The following is a 20,339-nucleotide window of genomic DNA, read 5'->3' on the forward strand; positions in this document are numbered from 1 at the left end:
TAAGTGGGGAGGGGGCAGCACAGGTAAGTGGGGAGGGGGCAGCACAGGTAAGTGGGGAGGGGGCAGCACAGGTAAGTGGGGAGGGGGCAGCACAGGTAAATGGAGAGGGGGCAGCACAGGTAAGTGACGAGGGGGCAGCACAGGTAAGTGGGGAGGGGGCAGCACAGGTAAGTGGGGAGGGGGCAGCACAGGTAAGTGGGGAGGGGGCAGCACAGGTAAGTGGGGAGGGGGCAGCACAGGTAAGTGGGGAGGGGGCAGCACAGGTAAGTGGGGAGGGGGCAGCACAGGTAAGTGGGGAGGGGGCAGCACAGGTAAGTGGGGAGGGGGCAGCACAGGTAAGTGGGGAGGGGGCAGCACAGGTAAATGGAGAGGGGGCAGCACAGGTAAGTGACGAGGGGGCAGCACAGGTAAGTGGGGAGGGGGCAGCACAGGTAAGTGGGGAGGGGGCAGCACAGGTAAGTGGGGAGGGGGCAGCACAGGTAAGTGGGGAGGGGGCAGCACAGGTAAGTGGGGAGGGGGCAGCACAGGTAAGTGGGGAGGGGGCAGCACAGGTAAGTGGGGAGGGGGCAGCACAGGTAAATGGAGAGGGGGCAGCACAGGTAAGTGACGAGGGGGCAGCACAGGTAAGTGGGGAGGGGGCAGCACAGGTAAGTGGGGAGGGGGCAGCACAGGTAAGTGGGGAGGGGGCAGCACAGGTAAGTGGGGAGGGGGCAGCACAGGTAAGTGGGGAGGGGGCAGCACAGGTAAGTGGGGAGGGGGCAGCACAGGTAAGTGGGGAGGGGGCAGCACAGGTAAGTGGGGAGGGGGCAGCACAGGTAAGTGGCGAGGGGGCAGCACAGGTAAGTGGGGAGGGGGCAGCACAGGTAAGTGGGGAGGGGGCAGCACAGGTAAGTGGGGAGGGGGCAGCACAGGTAAGTGGGGAGGGGGCAGCACAGGTAAGTGGGGAGGGGGCAGCACAGGTAAGTGGGGAGGGGGCAGCACAGGTAAGTGGGGAGGGGGCAGCACAGGTAAGTGGGGAGGGGGCAGCACAGGTAAGTGGCGAGGGGGCAGGAGCACAGGTAAGTGGCGAGGGGGCAGGAGCACAGGTAAGTGGCGAGGGGGCAGCACAGGTAAGTGGCGAGGGGTCAGCACAGGTAAGTGGCGAGGGGGCAGCACAGGTAAGTGGCGAGGGGTCAGCACAGGTAAGTGGCGAGGGGTCAGCACAGGTAAGTGGCGAGGGGGCAGGAGCCTGGGTGCATTTGGTGTCAGGAAATGAAGCAATATAAGAGGAAGGGAATACCTATGGGGAGGGCTTATTAGAACATGTTATGGACACTTTAAACAACACATAACAACAACTTACATTTGCATAACACCCAGAGTGTAAAGGAACCCAAGGTACTTCATCAGGACATTAACTAAATTTGACATGGAGCCAATTAAGGTGATCATAGGGCAGATGATTTGAGTTTGATCATGGAGTTGGGGTTTAAGGATTATGAAGGGAAAGGAGGAAAGAGAGAGACAGAGGGGTAGGGAGGGAATTCCAGAGCTTGGGGTCTAGACAGCTGAAGGCACAGCCATCAATGGTAGAGCGAATAAAATGGGGATGTACAAAAGGCTGGACAGAGGAGCGCAGAGATCACAGAGGGGTGTAGCGGCTGGAGGAGGTTACAGAGATAGGGAGGGGCTGGAGGTGGTTACAGAGACAGGGAGGGGTGTAGAGGCTGGAGGAGGTAACAGAGATAGGGAGGGGTGTGGGGGCAGGAGGAGGTTACAGAGATAGGGAGGGTTGTAAGGGCTGGAGGAGGTTACAGAGATAGGGAGGGGTGTAGGGGCTGGAGGAGGTTACAGGGATAGGGAGGGGTGTAGGGGCTGGAGGTCGTTACAGATTAGGGAGGGGTGTAGGGGCTGGAGGAGGTTACAGAGATAGGGAGGCGTGTGGGGGCAGGAGGAGGTTACAGAGATAGGGAGGGTTGTCAGGGCTGGAGGAGGTCACAGAGATAGGGAGGAGTGTAGGGGCAGGAGGAGGTTACAGAGATAGGGAGGGTTGTAGGGGCTGGAGGAGGTTCCAGAGATAGGGAGTTGTGTAGGGGCAGGAGGAGGTTACAGAGATAGGGAGGGTTGTCAGGGCTGGAGGAGGTTACAGAGATAGGGAATGGTGTAGGGGCAGGAGGAGGTTACAGAGATAGGGAGGGGTGTAGGGACTGGAGGAGGTTACAGAGATAGGGAGGGGTGTAGGGGCAGGAGGAGATTACAGAGATAGGGAGGGTTGTAGGGACTGTAGGATGTTAAAAGGATAGGGAGGGGTGTAGATGCTGGAGGTGGTTACAGAGATAGGGAGGGTTGTAAGGGCTGGAGGAGGTAACAGAGATAGGGAGGAGTGTAGGGGCTGGAGGAGGTTACAGGGATAGGGAGGGCTGTAGTGGCTGGAGGAGGTTACGGAGATAGGGAGGGGTGTAGGGGCTGGAGGAGGTTACAGAGATAGGGAGGGGTGTAGGGGCTGGAGGAGGTAACAGAGATAGGGAGGGGTGTGGGGGCAGGAGGAGGTTACAGATTTAGGGAGGGGTGTAGATGCTGGAGGTGGTTACAGAGATAGGGAGGGTTGTAAGGGCTGGAGGAGGTTACGGAGATAGGGAGGGGTGTAGGGGCTGGAGGAGGTTACAGAGATAGGGAGGGGTGTAGGGGCTGGAGGAGGTTACAGGGATAGGGAGGGGTGTAGGGGCTGGAGGAGGTTACAGAGATTGGGAGGGGTGTAGGGGCTGGAGGAGGTTACGGAGATAGGGAGGGGTGTAGCGGCTGGAGGAGGTTACAGGGATAGGGAGGGGTGTAGGGGCTGGAGGAGGTTACAGGGATAGGGAGGGGTGTAGGGGCTGGAGGAGGTTACAGATTTAGGGAGGGGTGTAGGGGCTGGAGAAGGTTACAGAGATAGGGAGGGTTGTAGGGACTGGAGGAGGTTACAGAGATAGGGAGGGGTGTAGGGACTGGAGGAGGTTACAGAGATAGGGAGGGGTGTAGGGACTGGAGGAGGTTACAGAGATAGGGAGGGGTGTAGGGCCTGGAGGAGGTTACAGATTTAGGGAGGGGTGTAGGGGCTGGAGAAGGTTACAGAGATAGGGAGGGCTGTAGGGGCTGGAGGAGGTTACAGAGATAGGGAGGGGTGTAGGGACTGGAGGAGGTTACAGAGATAGGGAGGGGTGTAGGGGCTGGAGGAGGTTACAGAGATAGGGAGGGGTGTAGGGGCTGGAGGAGGTTACAGAGATAGGGAGGGGTGTAGGGACTGGAGGAGGTTACAGAGATAGGGAGGGGTGTAGGGGCTGGAGGAGGTTATGGAGATAGGGAGGGGTGTAGGGGCTGGAGGAGGTTACGGAGATAGGGAGGGGTGTAGGGGCTGGAGGAGGTAACAGAGATAGGGAGGGTTGTAAGGGCTGGAGGAGGTTACGGAGATAGGGAGGGGTGTAGGGGCTGGAGGAGGTTACGGAGATAGGGAGGGCTGTAGGGGCTGGAGGAGGTTACAGGGATAGGGAGGGCTGTAGGGGCTGGAGGAGGTTACGGAGATAGGGAGGGGTGTAGGGGCTGGAGGAGGTTACAGGGATAGGGAGGGGTGTAGATGCTGGAGGTGGTTACAGAGATAGGGAGGGTTGTAGGGGGCTGGAGGAGGTTACAGAGATAGGGAGGGTTGTAGGGGCTGGAGGAGGTTACAGAGATAGGGAGGGGTGTAGGGGCTGGAGGAGGTAACAGAGATAGGGAGGGCTGTAGGGGCTGGAGGAGGTTACGGAGATAGGGAGGGGTGTAGGGGCTGGAGGAGGTTACGGAGATAGGGAGGGCTGTAGGGGCTGGAGGAGGTTACGGAGATAGGGAGGGGTGTAGGGGCTGGAGGAGGTTACAGAGATAGGGAGGTTGTAGGGGCTGGAGGAGGTTACGGAGATAGGGAGGGGTGTAGGGGCTGGAGGAGGTTACGGAGATAGGGAGGGGTGTAGGGGCTGGAGGAGGTTACGGAGATAGGGAGGGGTGTAGGGGCTGGAGGAGGTTACGGAGATAGGGAGGGGTGTAGGGGCTGGAGGAGGTTACGGAGATAGGGAGGGGTGTAGGGGCTGGAGGAGGTTACGGAGATAGGGAGGGGTGTAGGGGCTGGAGGAGGTTACGGAGATAGGGAGGGGTGTAGGGGCTGGAGGAGGTTACGGAGATAGGGAGGGGTGTAGGGGCTGGAGGAGGTTACGGAGATAGGGAGGGGTGTAGGGGCTGGAGGAGGTTACGGAGATAGGGAGGGGTGTAGGGGCTGGAGGAGGTTACAGAGATAGGGAGGGGTGTGGGGTCTGGAGGAGGTTACGGAGATAGGGAGGGGTGTAGGGGCTGGAGGAGGTTACGGAGATAGGGAGGGGTGTAGGGGCTGGAGGAGGTTACGGAGATAGGGAGGGGTGTAGGGACTGGAGGGGGTTACGGAGATAGGGAGGGGTGTAGGGACTGGAGGGGGTTACGGAGATAGGGAGGGGTGTAGGGACTGGAGGGGGTTACGGAGATAGGGAGGGTTGTAGGGGCTGGAGGAGGTTACGGAGATAGGGAGGGGTGTAGGGACTGGAGGAGGTTACGGAGATAGGGAGGGGTGTAGGGGCTGGAGGTGTTTACAAAGATGTGGCGGGGCCATGGCCAGATTTGAAGACAGGGATGAGATTTTTAAAATCAGTTAAAGCCAGTATAACCCCCACGCTCAGAGCCAGTGAGACAAAGTGAATTTGTTTGCACTGGGACAAGGGCTGGAGAGTTAGAGCGTTAGAGTTAGTGCTTGTAGCAGAATCCATGTTAACATTGAAGAATGCGTTTAATCGGCAGTGGAAGGAAAGTGAAGTCTGTTTCCGTGTCGATCTCAGTTACACGGAGCGATGCTCTGACTATCTCCCCCTGGTTTGCCTCTGCAATGCTACTCGAAACACAGTCACTGCGAAATCAATGTCCTGGCGCGAGATGCACATCGGAGGATTCATCCGGAATGTCTACAGGTAAACAAGAGATAGAGAGAGAGTGTCAAAGAGTAGGTACAGCATGGGGTTAGATACAGAGTAAAGCTCCCTCTACACCGTCCCCACCAAACACTCCCAGGACAGGTACAGCACGGGGTTAGATACAGAGTAAAACTCCCTCTACACCGTCCCCATCAAACACTCCCAGGACAGGTACAGCACGGGGTCAGATACAGAGTAAAGCTCTCTCTACACTGTCCCCATCAAACACTCCCAGGACAGGTACAGCACGGGGTCAGATACAGAGTAAAGCTCCCTCTACACTATCCCCATCAAACACTCCCAGGACAGGTACAGCACGGGGTTAGATACAGAGTAAAGCTCCCTCTACACTGTCCCCATCAAACACTCCCAGGGCAGGTACAGCACGGGGTTAGATACAGAGTAAAGATCCCTCTACACTGTCCCCATCAAACACTCTCTGGACCGGTACAGCACGGGGTTAGATACAGAGTAAAGCTCCCTCTACACTGTCCAAATCAAACACTCCCAGGACAGGTACAGCACGGGGTTAGATACAGAGTAAAGCTCCCTCTACACTGTCCCCATCAAACACTCCCAGGACAGGTACAGCACGGGGTTAGATACAGAGTAAAGCTCCCTCTACACTGTCCCATGAAACACTCCCAGGACAGGTACAGCACGGGGTTAGATACAGAGTAAAGCGCCCTCTACACCGTCCCCATCAAACGCTCCCAGGACAGGTACAGCACGGGGTTAGATACAGAGTAAAGCAATAATGTCCAACTAGGCTGGTTTCTGTGTGCTGTGCGTTTTAATTCATTACCTGACCATACATTCCGCCTTTACCCAGAAGGAGTCCCATCTCTCTGCAATCCTCCAAAATCTGGTCCATTTCTTGCGTAGGTAGAGGTTTCTGAGATGCCTGTGAATGGATAGAAAAATCATTGTGATAAATGAAGAGTTGATCCCCCAAGTTCCCAGTCTGGGAGAGCGGGAAGGACAGGGAGTATGATTCACCCTGTGGGCACAGGGGGCTAGTGGGCCATACTGTCTGCTGGCTCCAAAGCCCATTTGATTGAGACTCTGGCTCCATATCCGACTGCACTTTCTGCCCACCTCCCTCTCCTCAAATCCCCGGGACCCCTGCAGGATAATCTTCGGCCTTCCCCACCCACCTCCACACAAACCCGGGATTGGTCAGAAAACCTCTCCAATAGTTTTAATGAAATTAAAAATGTTCCTTGAATATGCAAAGGGAGAAATGTGTTAAAGTTAAATGGCAAAATGTCATTTCTAATAAGCTTGTGTTCAGGATGTAGTAAGAATATTAAAAAAGGAATTAAATTAAAACAGATGCTGCGTGTGGTGAGACTGCAAGGCCAGGAGGCTCTGAGAGTGACCGAGGCACAAAGTGTGAATGCAGAAGGATCAGAGGGTGACAGGGAGTCGTAGGCAAGAGCAGTACCCTCAGCACAGACACTGCCAGCACCTTTACACACTCTACTCACTGAGGCAAGTACAGAATTCAGACACAAACTGCAGCCTGAATCCCCACTCCCTCTCCCAAATACAACCCCCACCCCAACCTTCACCCGCACTCCCACTCCCCATCTCCTCACTCTCACTGCCAGTTCCACTGGGCCAGCTCGGAGGGTGGGGGTCCACACACCTTATCTTGGACCATCTCGACGCCGACCATCAGTCCCTTCCCTCGCACATCACCAACAATCTCAAACTCATCTCGCAGCTTCGCTAACTGGAGCAGTAAGTGTGTCCCGAGCGTTTCACTATTTGACATCAAACCGTCTGCTTCTATCACCTTCAAAGAGGAAACACACTATCAGCACCACAAAAACCTTATTACAGCAAAGTCACTGCTGCAGGGTCAATGTCTGGCTTCACACGGCTGCATTGCACACACCATATGTGTACACTGAACACTCGCACTGCACACACTCACACAGCATGTGTACACTGAACACTCGCACTGCACACACTCACACAGCATGTGTACACTGAACACTCGCACTGCACACACTCACACAGCATGTGTGTACACTGAACACTCGCACTGCACACGCTCACACAGCATGTGTACACTGAACACTCGCACTGCACACGCTCACACAGCATGTGTGTACACTGAACACTCGCACTGCACACGCTCACACAGCATGTGTGTACACTGAACACTCGCACTGCACACACTCACACAGCATGTGTACACTGAACACTCGCACTGCACACACTCACACAGCATGTGTGTACACTGAACACTCGCACTGCACACACTCACACAGCATGTGTGTACACTGAACACTCGCACTGCACACACTCACACAGCATGTGTGTACACTGAACACTCGCACTGCACACACTCACACAGCATGTGTACACTGAACACTCGCACTGCACACACTCACACAGCATGTGTACACTGAACACTCGCACTATACATGCTCACACTTTCACGCTGCGCACATTCACACATTTGGTGTCAGCCTCTCCTTTATTCTGAATTATTGCTTGTGGAGAATCTGACCTCGAGGACGGTGGATCCAATCGCACAGGCCAGTGGGTTCCCTCCGAATGTGTTGAAGGTCATCGCCTCAGACAAGGAAGCAGCAATCTCTGAAACGCAGAAATAGAAACAGAGTGAAGGTTCCATTTGAGCCAAACTATCCCACCGAGTGTACACAACACCCAATATCCTCAAACTATCCCACCGAGTGTACACAACACCCAATCTCCCCAAACTATCACACCGAGTGGACACAACACCCAATATCCCCAAACTATCCCACCGAGTGTATACAACACCCAATATCCCCAAACTATCCCACCGAGTGTACACAACACCCAATCTCCCCAAACTATCCCACCGAGTGTACACAACACCCAATATCCCCAAACTATCCCACCGAGTGTACACAACACCCAATCTCACCAAACTATCCCACCGAGTGTACACAACACCCAATCTCCTCAAACTGTCCCACCGAGTGTACACAAAACCCAATCTCCCCAAACTATCCCACCGAGTGTACACAACACCCAATCTCCCCAAACTATCCCACCGAGTGTACACAACACCCAATCTCCCCAAACTATCCCACCGAGTGTACACAACACCCAATATCCTCAAACTATCCCACCGAGTGTACACAACACCCAATCTCCCCAAACTATCCCACCGAGTGTACACAACACCCAATATCCCCAAACTATCACACCGAGTGTACACAACACCCAATATCCCCAAACTATCCCACCAAGTGTACACAACACCCAATCTCCCCAAACTATCCCACCGAGTGTACACAACACCCAATCTCCCCAAACTATCCCACCGAGTGTACACAACACCCAATTTCCCCAAACTATCCCACCGAGTGTACACAACACCCAATCTCCCCAAACTATCACACCGAGTGTACACAACACCCAATCTCCCCAAACTATCACACCGAGTGTACACAACACCCAATCTCCCCAAACTATCCCACCGAGTGTACACAACACCCAATCTCCCCAAACTATCCCACCGAGAGTACACAACACCCAATATCCCCAAACTATCCCACCGAGTGTACACAACACCCAATCTCCCCAAACTATCCCACCGAGTGTACACAACACCCAATCTCCCCAAACTATCCCACCGAGTGTACACAACACCCAATCTCCCCAAACTATCCCACCGAGTGTACACAACACCCAATATCCTCAAGCTATCCCACCGAGTGTACACAACACCCAATCTCCCCAAACTATCCCACCGAGTGTACACAACACCCAATATCCTCAAACTATCCCACCGAGTGTACATCACACCCAAACTCCCCAAACTACCGCACCGTGTGTACACAACACCCAATCTCCCCAAACTATCCCACTGAGTGTACACAACACCCAATCTCCCCAAACTATCCCACCGAGTGTACACAACACCCAATCCCCCCAAACTATCCCACCGAGTGTACACAACACCCAATCTCCCCAAACTATCACATCGAGTGTACACAACACCCAATCTCCCCAAACTATCACACCGAGTGTACACAACACCCAATCTCCTCAAACTATCACGCCGAGTGTACACAACACCCACTCTCCCCAAACTATCCCACCGAGTGTACACAACACCCAATCTCCCCAAACTATCACACCGAGTGTACACAACACCCAATCTCCCCAAACTATCCCACCGAGTGTACACAACACCCAATATCCCCAAACTATCACACCGAGTGTACACAACACCCAATCTCCCCAAACTATCACACCGAGTGTACACAACACCCAATCTCCTCAAACTATCACGCCGAGTGTACACAACACCCACTCTCCCCAAACTATCCCACCGAGTGTACACAACACCCAATCTCCCCAAACTATCACACCGAGTGTACACAACACCCAATCTCGTCAATCTATTACACCGAGTGTACACAACACCCAATCTCCTCAATCTATTACACCGAGTGTACACAACACCCACTCTCCCCAAACTATCACACCGAGTGTACACAACACCCAATCTCCTCAAACTATCACACCGAGTGTACCCCACACCCAATCTCCCCAAACTACCCCACCGAGTGTACACAACACCCAATCTCCCCAAACTATCCCACCGAGTGTACACAACACCCAATCTCCCCAAACTATCCCACCGAGTGTACCCCACACCCAATCTCCCCAAACTACCCCACCGAGTGTACACAACACCCAATCTCCCCAAGCTGTCCCACCGAGTGTACACAACACCCAATTTCCCCAAACTGTCCCACCGAGTGTACACAATACCCAATCTCCCCAAACTATCCCACCGAGTGTACACAACACCCAATCTCCCCAAACTATCTCACCGAGTGTACACAACACCCAATCTCCTCAAACTATCCCACCGAGTGTACACAACACCCAATCTCCTCAAACTATCCCACCGAGTGTACACAACACCCAATCTTCCCAAACTATCCCACCGAGTGTACACAACACCCAATCTCCTCAAACTATCACACCGAGTGTACACCACACCCAATCTCCCCAAACTATCCCACCGAGTGTACACAACACCCAATCTCCCCAAACTACCACACCTAGTGTACACCACACCCAATCTCCCCAAACTACCCCACTGAGTTTACACAACACCCAATCTCCCCAAACTATCACACCGAGTGTACACAACATCCAATCTCCCGAAACTGTCCCACCGAGTGTACCGAACACCCAATCTCCCCAAACTATCCCACCGAGTGTACACAACACCCAATCTCCCCAAACTATCCCACCGAGTGTACACAACACCCAATCCCCCCAAACTATCCCACCGAGTGTACACAACACCCAATCTCCCCAAACTATCCCACCGAGTGTACACAACACCCAATCTCCCCAAACTGTCCCACCGAGTGTACACAACACCCAATCTCCCCAAACTATCCCACCGAGTGTACACAACACCCAATCTTCCCAAACTATCTCACCGAGTGTACACAACACCCAATCTCCTCAAACTATCCCACCGAGTGTACACAACACCCAATCTTCCCAAACTATCCCACCGAGTGTACACAATACCCAATATCCTCAAACTATCCCACCGAGTGTACCCCTCACCCAATCTCCCCAAACTACCCCGCTGAGTGTACACAACACCCAATCTCCCCAAACTATCCCACCGAGTGTACACAACACCCAATCTCCCCAAACTGTCCCACCGAGTGTACACAACACCCAATCTCCCCAAACTATCCCACCGAGTGTACACAACACCCAATCTCCCCAAACTATCCCACCGAGTGTACCCCACACCCAATCTCCCCAAACTATCCCACTGAGTGTACACAACACCCAATCTCCCCAAACTATCCCACCGAGTGTACACAACACCCAATCTCCTCAAACTATCCCACCGAGTGTACACCACACCCAATCTCCCCAAACTATCCCACTGAGTGTACACAACACCCAATCTCCCCAAACTATCCCACCGAGTGTACACAACACCCAATCTTCCCAAACTATCCCACCGAGTGTACACAATACCCAATCTCCTCAAACTATCCCACCGAGTGTACCCCTCACCCAATCTCCCCAAACTATCCCACCGAGTGTACACAACACCCAATCTTCCCAAACTATCTCACCGAGTGTACACAACACCCAATCTCCTCAAACTATCCCACCGAGTGTACACAACACCCAATCTTCCCAAACTATCCCACCGAGTGTACACAATACCCAATCTCCTCAGACTATCCCACCGAGTGTACCCCTCACCCAATCTCCCCAAACTACCCCGCTGAGTGTACACAACACCCAATCTCCCCAAACTATCCCACCGAGTGTACACAACACCCAATCTCCCCAAACTGTCCCACCGAGTGTACACAACACCCAATCTCCCCAAACTATCCCACTGAGTGTACACAACACCCAATCTCCCCAAACTATCCCACCGAGTGTACACCACACCCAATCTCCCCAAACTATCCCACCGAGTGTATACCAATTCTCCTGAATAAATCACGGAAAAGGAAAATCGTTCAGATCCTGGAAACCTAAAATAAAAACAGAAATCTTTGGAAATATTCAGCAGGTCTGGCAGCATCTGTGGTGAGGAGAACAGAGTTAACGTTGCAGGTCGATGACCTTTTATTGGGCCTTTAAAGAACGGTTATCTCGAACACATTAACTCTTTTTCTCTTTCCAAAGATGCTTCCATTTCCAAATACAGCAAGACCCAGACAATATCCAGGCTTGGGCTGACAAGTGGCAAGTAACATTCATGCCACACAAGTGTCAGGCAATGACCATCTCCAGCAAGAAAGAATTTAACCATCGTCCCTTGATGTTCAATGGCATTACCATCACTGAATCTCCCACTATCAACATCCTGGAGGTTACCATTGACCAGAAACTGAACTGGACTAGCCATATAAATACTGTGGCTACAAGAGCAGGTCAGAGGCTAGGAATCCTGTGATAAGTAACTCACCCCCTGACTCTCCAAAGCCTGTCCCCCATCTACAAGGCACAAGTCAGGAGTGTGATGGAATACTCCCCACTTGCCTGGATGAGTGCAGCTCCCACAACACTCAAGAAGCTTGACACCATCCAGGACAAAGCAGCCACTTGATTGGCACCACATCCACAAACTTTCACTCCCTTCACCACCGATGCACAGTAGCTGCCGTGTGTACCATCTACAAGATGCACTGTAGGAATTCACCAAGGCTCCTTTGACAGCACCTTCCAAACCCACGACCACTACCATCTAGAAGGACAAGGGCAGCAGACAGATGGGAACACCACCACTTACAAAACCTGTGATGTTGAGAAGCCTCAGCTGAAATGGTCGCAATCACTGAAAAAAACTATATTTACATTTTCAAACTGACCAGGCTGGGATTGGATCTCCTGCTGTCTGAACTATTCGACCAGGATTTGGTTGATATTTAATTTGAGAATTGAGTGACAGGGCATTCTCAGTATCAGTACCTCTGACATGAAACATCCAGCGGGAGAGAGAGGGGCTACTTATAAACCCCCTTTCCCAATTTCCCCCCATCCCTTGTCCCCTCACAACCCTCTCCCCATCCCCCCTGCCTGATGTTCATAGCTGGTTGTCTAGACGTTGGCGTCTCTGTAATCCTGTGGGATTGAGGTTGAACCTGGATCTCATGGTCTGGCTCTCACTCACTGGGAGGGGTTGGCCATTCTTCAACCTGTCACAGGTGGCTTCAGTCTACTTAACCCCTGACCTTTGAACTACATGTGCCCAATTAACTCACCAGGTGTGGTAACCACCGCGCCCATGGGAAATCCGTTGCCAATTCCCTTTGCCATGGTGACAATATCTGGTTTCACTCCGTGTGCCTGGAAACCCCAATAATGGCTCCCCAAGCGGCCGAATCCAGTTTGAACCTGCGAAGGACATTGCACAAGGTCATGGGTCAAGCTAACACTGCCTTCACCGGATTTGACAAATCATAGGGGCTGGTGTTAATCCTTCCCTCTCAACACGGCAGGAGGGGTCCAAGTCAGCCAAGACCCCTTTCCAATGACCTGCCATCATCACCATCCTTCTCCCCTTCCCCCAGCCTGTCCCTGTCCCCTCCCCTGCCCCTTGTTTCCTGCTCCCCCCAACTCCCCCACTCGCCTTAACCATTCACAATCAGCAATTATTCATTTAAAATCAGAGATTGTTAGATTTCTGTTAATCAAAACTATTAGGAGAAATGGAACAAAAGTGGATATATGGCAAATAGACTTGAGGGGCTGAATGGCCTCCTCCTGTTCCTGTTACTGCTATGCCTCCTGGTCAGTGGATTCGATCTGAAATGTGGTCTCTGTTTATCTGAAGATAGCTGACAGGATTAAGGAAAACAACCAGTTAACCTGTTGTAATGAGTTATTTATAATATTCCAATCTCCATTGAGACTGAGAATGGTTTAGAGACATTCAAACCTCCAGTTATTAACTGAGAGGATGATGTATTAAGATTTCATTTTTAAAGAGAAATTTTATAGCATCAAATAACAGACAAAACACTATTGACCAAACACCATTTTCTCTTGTAGACAACTTGTACTATAAACTATAGGAATAAATGACACCTTGTTAATTATGGTACATCACACTGTGTGGAGTTACAGTTCTTATACCATAAACTCACAGTTATTCCCAGCTTCAAATGGGTTTGATCCTTTTTATTTTCCCAGCTGGGTAACTTCTAATCACTGAACTCTCTCTCACTCAGAGTTACACTGTAGATTTCTTCCTTTAGCTCCAATCTAGGCAAATCATCCAGCCTCCTTTAACCCCTCGTGAACACAGCCTTCAATCTGCACTCCACATGGTGAGTGATAGGGTCAGCAGGAACCACAAGACAAAATTGCAACTTCATTCTGTCTGTGATATTTCTGGGTTTTATAGGGAAGTCTGTAAGCTGATCTCAAAATGGCTTCCACTACCCTCTTCTCCATGGCAATGGGAAACACAGCCTTGTATCTAAGTAGAAATGTTAACCAGTTATCTTTGATCCCGACTATCTTTCATCTTATAAATAAAGGGATAGTTTGCAATGCAACTGTTTATAATTTAATATCAATAACATCTTTCTGGGACTTTGGGTCTGCTCATTATAGATTGAGAAACTGCTGTCATTATCCATGTGTGTAAGTATCTTCCACCTCCCTCTCAATAAAACAGTCTGGGTCTTCCGATCTCGAACAATTAAACAACCAAGGTTTACTGTCAGACACATGTCACATGACCCCTTTCATTTACATTTAAAGATACAGTCCCGAACTATAACACCCTTATAAACAAAAAGATGCAGTGTTAAAACATAATAATCTTATAAATCTCCCAATTGTAACAATAATATAATGATACTGGGGGAGCTGCTGCTCTTCCAATGGGATTAAAAACCTTTCCACATTCCCCAACATTCTTAGTATATTATGAAATTCCTGACAAAACCTTGGAATTCGGAACAGAATACTCTGCAGAATTCCCAATTCCAGGAATTTTTCAGTTGATATCCATATCGAATATCCACAGTGAGACGTTCCCCTTAATTAATAAATTACCATCACATGAAAGATCCATGATGACCCCTGTGTATCTCTCACCTCGTCAGATATGTATAATCCTCCTCTTTCTCGAATAATCTCAGCGACCTCCTTCAGAAATCCTTTAGGATATTGCACAACCCCATTGACACCCTGTGGAGAGACAATCCAATCCTTATTCATTATATCCCAGTCTCGGAGAACCCATTGTGAACAAGCTCCACGTTCCAAATACAATTCCATCATTATTTGATATTCTTACATTGTGACAAACACTGGCATTAAAAACCAGCTCAAAACCTGCATATTAAACAATGTGAGACCCACGCAGTATTGTCATCAGAGTAATTCACAGCAGACTCGCCATCTAGATACTGAAAATAAACCCCAAATATCAGAACCAATCCACAAGGACAGCAATGGATCCCGGGAAACACTCCCAATTCACCACTACCTTCCTGACCATCCTACTGTGCACAAACCCTTTCCCATTCACTCCCACTGTACACAATCCCAATGGACCCAAACCTCTTCCCATTCCCTCCCACTGTACACAATCCCAATGGACCCAAACCTCTTCCCATTCCCTCCCACTGTACACAATCCCAATGGACCCAAACCTCTTCCCATTCACTCCAACTGTACACAATCCCAATGCACCCAAACCCCTTCTCGTTCAGTCCCACTGTACACAATCCCAATCCCAAACCCCTTCCCATTCACCCCCACTGTATACAATCCCAATGGACCCAAACCTCTTCCCATTCACTCCCACTGTACACAATCCCAATCCCAAGACCCTTCCCGTTCACTCCCACTGTACACAATCCGAATTGGCCCAAACCCCTTCCCGTTCACCCACACTGTACACAATCCCAATGGACCCAAACCCCTTCCCGTTCACCCCCACTGTACACAATCCCAATGGACCCAAACCCCTTCTGGTTCACTCCCACTGTACACAATCCCAATGGACCCAAACCCCTTCCCGTTCATTCCCACTGTACACAATCCCAATGGACCCAAACCCCTTCCCGTTCACCCCCACTGTACACAATCCCAATGGAACCAAATGCTTTCCTGTTCACCCCCACTGTACACAATCCCAATGAACCCAAACCCCTTCTCGTTCACTCCCACTGCACACAATCCCAATGGAACCAAATGCCTTCCTGTTCACCCCCACAGTACACAATCCCAATGAACCCAAACCCCTTCCCATTCACTCCCACTGTACACAATCCCAATGGACCCAAACCACTTCCCATTCACTCCCACTGTACACAATCCCAATGGACCCAAACCTCTTCCCATTCACTCCCACTGTACACAATCCCAATCCCAAACCCCTTCTCGTTCACTCCCACTGTACACAATCCCAATGGACCCAAACCCCTTCTCATTCACTCCCACTGTACACAATCCCAATCCCAAACCCCTTCTCGTTCACTCCCGTTGTACACAAGCCCAATGGACCCAAACCTCTTCCCATTCACTCCAACTGTACACAATCCCAATGGACCCAAACACATTCCCATTCACTCCCACTGTACACAATCCCAATCCCAAACCCCTTCCCATTCACCCCCACTGTACACAATCCCAATCCCAAACCCCTTCCCGTTCACTCCCACTGTACACAATCCCAATGGACCCAAACCCCTCCCCGTTCACTCCCACTGTACACAATCCCAATGGAACCAAACCCCTTCCCGTTCACTCCCACTGTACACAATCCCAATGGAACCAAACCCCTTCCCATTTACTCCCACTGTACACAATCCCAATCCCAAACCCTTTACCGTTCACTCCCACTGTACACAATCCCAATCCCAAACCCCTTCCCATTCACCCCCACTGTACACAAGCCCAATGGAACCAAACCCATTTCCGTTCACTCCCACTGTACACAATCCCAATGGACCCAAACCCCTTCCCGTTCACTCCCACTGTACACAATCCGAATTGGCCCAAACCCCTTCCCGTTCACCCACACTGTACACAATCCCAATGGACCCAAACCCCTTCCCGTTCACCCCCACTGTACACAATCCCAATGGACCCAAACCCCTTCTGGTTCACTCCCACTGTACACAATCCCAATGGACCCAAACCCCTTCTGGTTCACTCCCACTGTACACAATCCCAATGGACCCAAACCCCTTCCCGTTCATTCCCACTGTACACAATCCCAATGGACCCAAACCCCTTCCCGTTCACCCCCACTGTACACAATCCCAATGGAACCAAATGCCTTCCTGTTCACCCCCACTGTACACAATCCCAATGAACCCAAACCCCTTCTCGTTCACTCCCACTGCACACAATCCCAATGGAACCAAATGCCTTCCTGTTCACCCCCACAGTACACAATCCCAATGAACCCAAACCCCTTCCCATTCACTCCCACTGTACACAATCCCAATGGACCCAAACCACTTCCCATTCACTCCCACTGTCCACCGTCCCAATGGACCCAAACCCCTTCCCATTCACTCCCACAGTACAGAATCCCAATGAACCCAAACCCCTTCCCATTCACCCCCACTGTACACAATCCCAATAAACCCAAACCCCTTCCCGTTCACTCCCACTGTACACAATCCCAATGGACTCAAACCACTTCCCGTTCACTCCCACTGTCCACAATCCCAATCCCAAACCCCTTCCCATTCACTCCCACTGTACACAATCCCAATAAACCCAAACCCCTTCCCGTTCACTCCCACTGTACACAATCCCAATGGACTCAAACCCCTTCCCATTCACTCCCACAGTACAGAATCCCAATGAACACAAACCCCTTCCCGTCCACTCTCACTGTACACAATCCCAAATGGACCCAAACCACTTCACGTTCACTCTCACTGTACACAATCCCAATGGACCCAAACCCCTTCCCGTTCACTCCCACTGTACACAATCCCAATGGACCCAAACCCCTTCCCGTTCACTCCCACTGTACACAATCCCAATGGACCCAAACCCCTTCCCGTTCACCCCCACTGTACACAATCCCAATGGACCCAAACCCCTTCCCGTTCACTCCCACTGTACACAATCCCAATGGACCCAAACCACTTCCCGTTCACTCCCACTGTACACAATCCCAATGGACCCAAACCCCTTCCCGTTCACCCCCACTGTACACAATCCCAATGGACCCAAACCCCTTTCCGTTCACTCCCACTGTATACAATCCCAATGGACCCAAACCCCTTTCCGTTCACTCCCACTGTACACAATCCCAATGGACCCAAACCCCTTCCCGTTCACTCCCACTGTACACAATCCCAATTTTTAAGAAATCCATTGATCTGTGTGTCTCTGTGGAGATTGTAATAGTTAAGGGACAGGATGTTCCAATGCTGTTACAGTGGTTCCTGCTTAGTACCAGGGGTGGGACCCACTGAGAGGGTGTAGGTAGATTCCCCAGAGCAGTTCAAGGGTCAGTGAAGAGTCGTACAAGGGTCAGTCAGTGGAGTCAGTCAGGGAAGAGATTCCAGGCAGCGGCAGTGCTGTGTGTTGGCTGTGCAGCTGGGGCCCAGGAGCTGTTTGGTGGCTCTACACTGTGGCAAAGGTTTGTGCTACGAGAAACCCTCGGAGCCACTGATAGTTCAGTGCAGCTGAGAGTGTGGGCAATGGAGCCCACAAGCAATATTTACTTGGGACAGCTGAGAAAGATGGAGCTCAGTGAAATTCAGGGGCAGTGCTAGCTCAGTGAAGCTAGCCACTTGGTAAAAAGCTGAAATTATATCGGTAATTAGGCACTTGCCAGTGGTCTCCAGAATCTTGAGGAATGCAGTCTCAGGAGACAAGATTTTTTTAATTCATTCATGGGATGTGGGCTTCACTGGCTGGGCCAGCATTTATTGCCCATCCCTAATTGCCCTTGAGAAGGTGGTGGTGAGCTGCCTTCTTGAACCGCTGCAGTCCATGTGGTGTAGGTACACCCACAGTGCTGTTAGGACGGGAGTTCCAGGATTTTGACCCAGCGACAGTGAAGGAACGGCGATATATTTCCAAGTCAGGGTGGTGAGTGACTTGGAGGGGAAATTCCAGGTGGTGGTGTTCCCATGTATCTGCTGCCCTTGTCCTTCTAGATGGTAGAGGTCGTGGGTTTGGAAGGTGCTGTCTAAGGAGCCTTGGTGAATTCCTGCAGAGCATCTTGTAGATGGTACACACTGCTGCTACTGTGCATCAGTGGTGGAGGGAGAGAATGTTTGTGGATGTAGTGCCGATCAAGCGGGGCTGCTTTGTCCTGGACGGTGTCCAGCTTCTTGAGTGTTGTGAGAGCTGCACTCATCCAGGCAAGTGGGGAGTATTCCATCACACTCCTGACTTGTGTCTTGTAGATGGTGGACAGGCTTTGGGGAGAGTCAGGAGGTGAATTACTTCCCACAGGATTCCTAGTCTCTGACCTGCTCTTGTAGCCACAGTATTTATATGGCTAGTCCAATTCAGTTTCTGGTCAATGGTAACCCCTAAGATGTTGATGGGGGATTCAATGATGGTGATGGCATTGAACATCAAGGAGCGATGGTTCGATTCTCTGTTGTTGGAGATGGTCATTGCCTGGCACTTGTGTGGCGCGAATGTTACTTGCCACTTGTCAGCCCAAGCCTGGATATTGTCCAGGTCTTGATGCATTTGGACATGGACTGCTTCAGTATCTGAGGAGTCGTGAATGGTGCTGAACATTGTGCAATCATCAGCGAACATCCCCACTTCTGACCTTATGAAGGAAGGAAGGTCATTGATGAAGCAGCTGAAGATGGTTGGGCTGAGGACACTACCCTGAGGAACTCCAGCAGTGATGTCCTGGAGCTGAGATGATTGACCTCCAACAACCACAACCATCTTCCTTTGTGCTAGGTATGACTCCAACCAGCAGAGAATTTTCCCCCTGATTCCCATTGACTCCAGTTCTGCTAGGGCTCCTTGATGCCACTGGTTAAACTACCAGGAGGTGATGTGTCATTGAGGTAGTCTGAACTGGAGTGGCTCTAAAGGAGTTCTGAGGCTAGATCTTCGCAAGTGCAGAATTGGAATCTCTTGTGAAGGGGACAGAGTATTAATGAGATTTAGTGACTCAGTGTCCCTGATATCTGTGGGGGCTGCTGAAAACCCAAGGAATCTGTCTTCACCGCATCTGCCATTCGATGTGCAGTGTGGGCTGTTCGACTATAGTGTGTTTGTTAATTCATGTGTGTCTCGTGTTAATTCAGAATATTAGAACACACACATGCACATAGGTATATAGGAGATTGTTTAAAGTTTACCATATCTGTTCAAAACTCATGGAATATTTTGGCTTTATTCCAAAAGCAGGTGTTTTAACAACTTTAAACGAACTTTACAGACCATCCCAGCCACATCCCAGGACCTGTCCGAGGATCATAACACAATGGACCTTAACCCCTTCCCATTTCCTCCCACAATACCAGCGTCTTTATAACAAAGGTTATCAGCTGAATGTCTCTGGTCTGCTTCTTACCTGGATGGGTTCAGCAATGAATCCAGCCACTCGATTGGGTACAGCAGACTGGAGGGTTGCGTGTAGCTGTCCAATGTAGGCGTCCTTGGCCTGGCAACTGTCTGACACAAGGAAGGAAGAGACCAATTCATTGACCAATCACAGGCTGCGAAGGAATCCTGACCTCTGCTCCCCCACCTCACCCACAGACCCACAGCCAATCCTCTCCTGATGCCTCCCACCTCTCATAATACCCAATCCCCTCACCCCACCCCAAATCATCACCCCACCCCCACTCCCTCACCCCACCC

At 51.2% G+C, this 20,339-nt stretch overlaps 1 protein-coding gene across 1 annotated transcript in view; it reads right to left on the reverse strand.

Moving 5' to 3' along the window:
• Nucleotides 1-4,836: 4,836 nt before the first annotated feature.
• Nucleotides 4,837-20,339, reverse strand: part of agxt2 (alanine--glyoxylate aminotransferase 2) — a gene marked incomplete at its 5' end in the record, with an annotated part of 56,986 nt that continues 41,483 nt past the window's right edge. The window contains 7 exons of the mRNA XM_078536452.1: nt 4,837-4,970; nt 5,785-5,883; nt 6,631-6,780; nt 7,504-7,592; nt 12,767-12,899; nt 14,613-14,705; nt 20,050-20,150. Of these exons, the coding sequence (XP_078392578.1) occupies nt 4,869-4,970; nt 5,785-5,883; nt 6,631-6,780; nt 7,504-7,592; nt 12,767-12,899; nt 14,613-14,705; nt 20,050-20,150 (767 nt within the window). The remainder of the gene's footprint in view (nt 4,971-5,784; nt 5,884-6,630; nt 6,781-7,503; nt 7,593-12,766; nt 12,900-14,612; nt 14,706-20,049; nt 20,151-20,339) is intronic.

This window comes from Cetorhinus maximus, unplaced genomic scaffold (assembly GCF_964194155.1).
Source record: "Cetorhinus maximus unplaced genomic scaffold, sCetMax3.hap1.1 HAP1_SCAFFOLD_1225, whole genome shotgun sequence".
NCBI classification, from domain to species: Eukaryota; Metazoa; Chordata; class Chondrichthyes; order Lamniformes; family Cetorhinidae; genus Cetorhinus; species Cetorhinus maximus.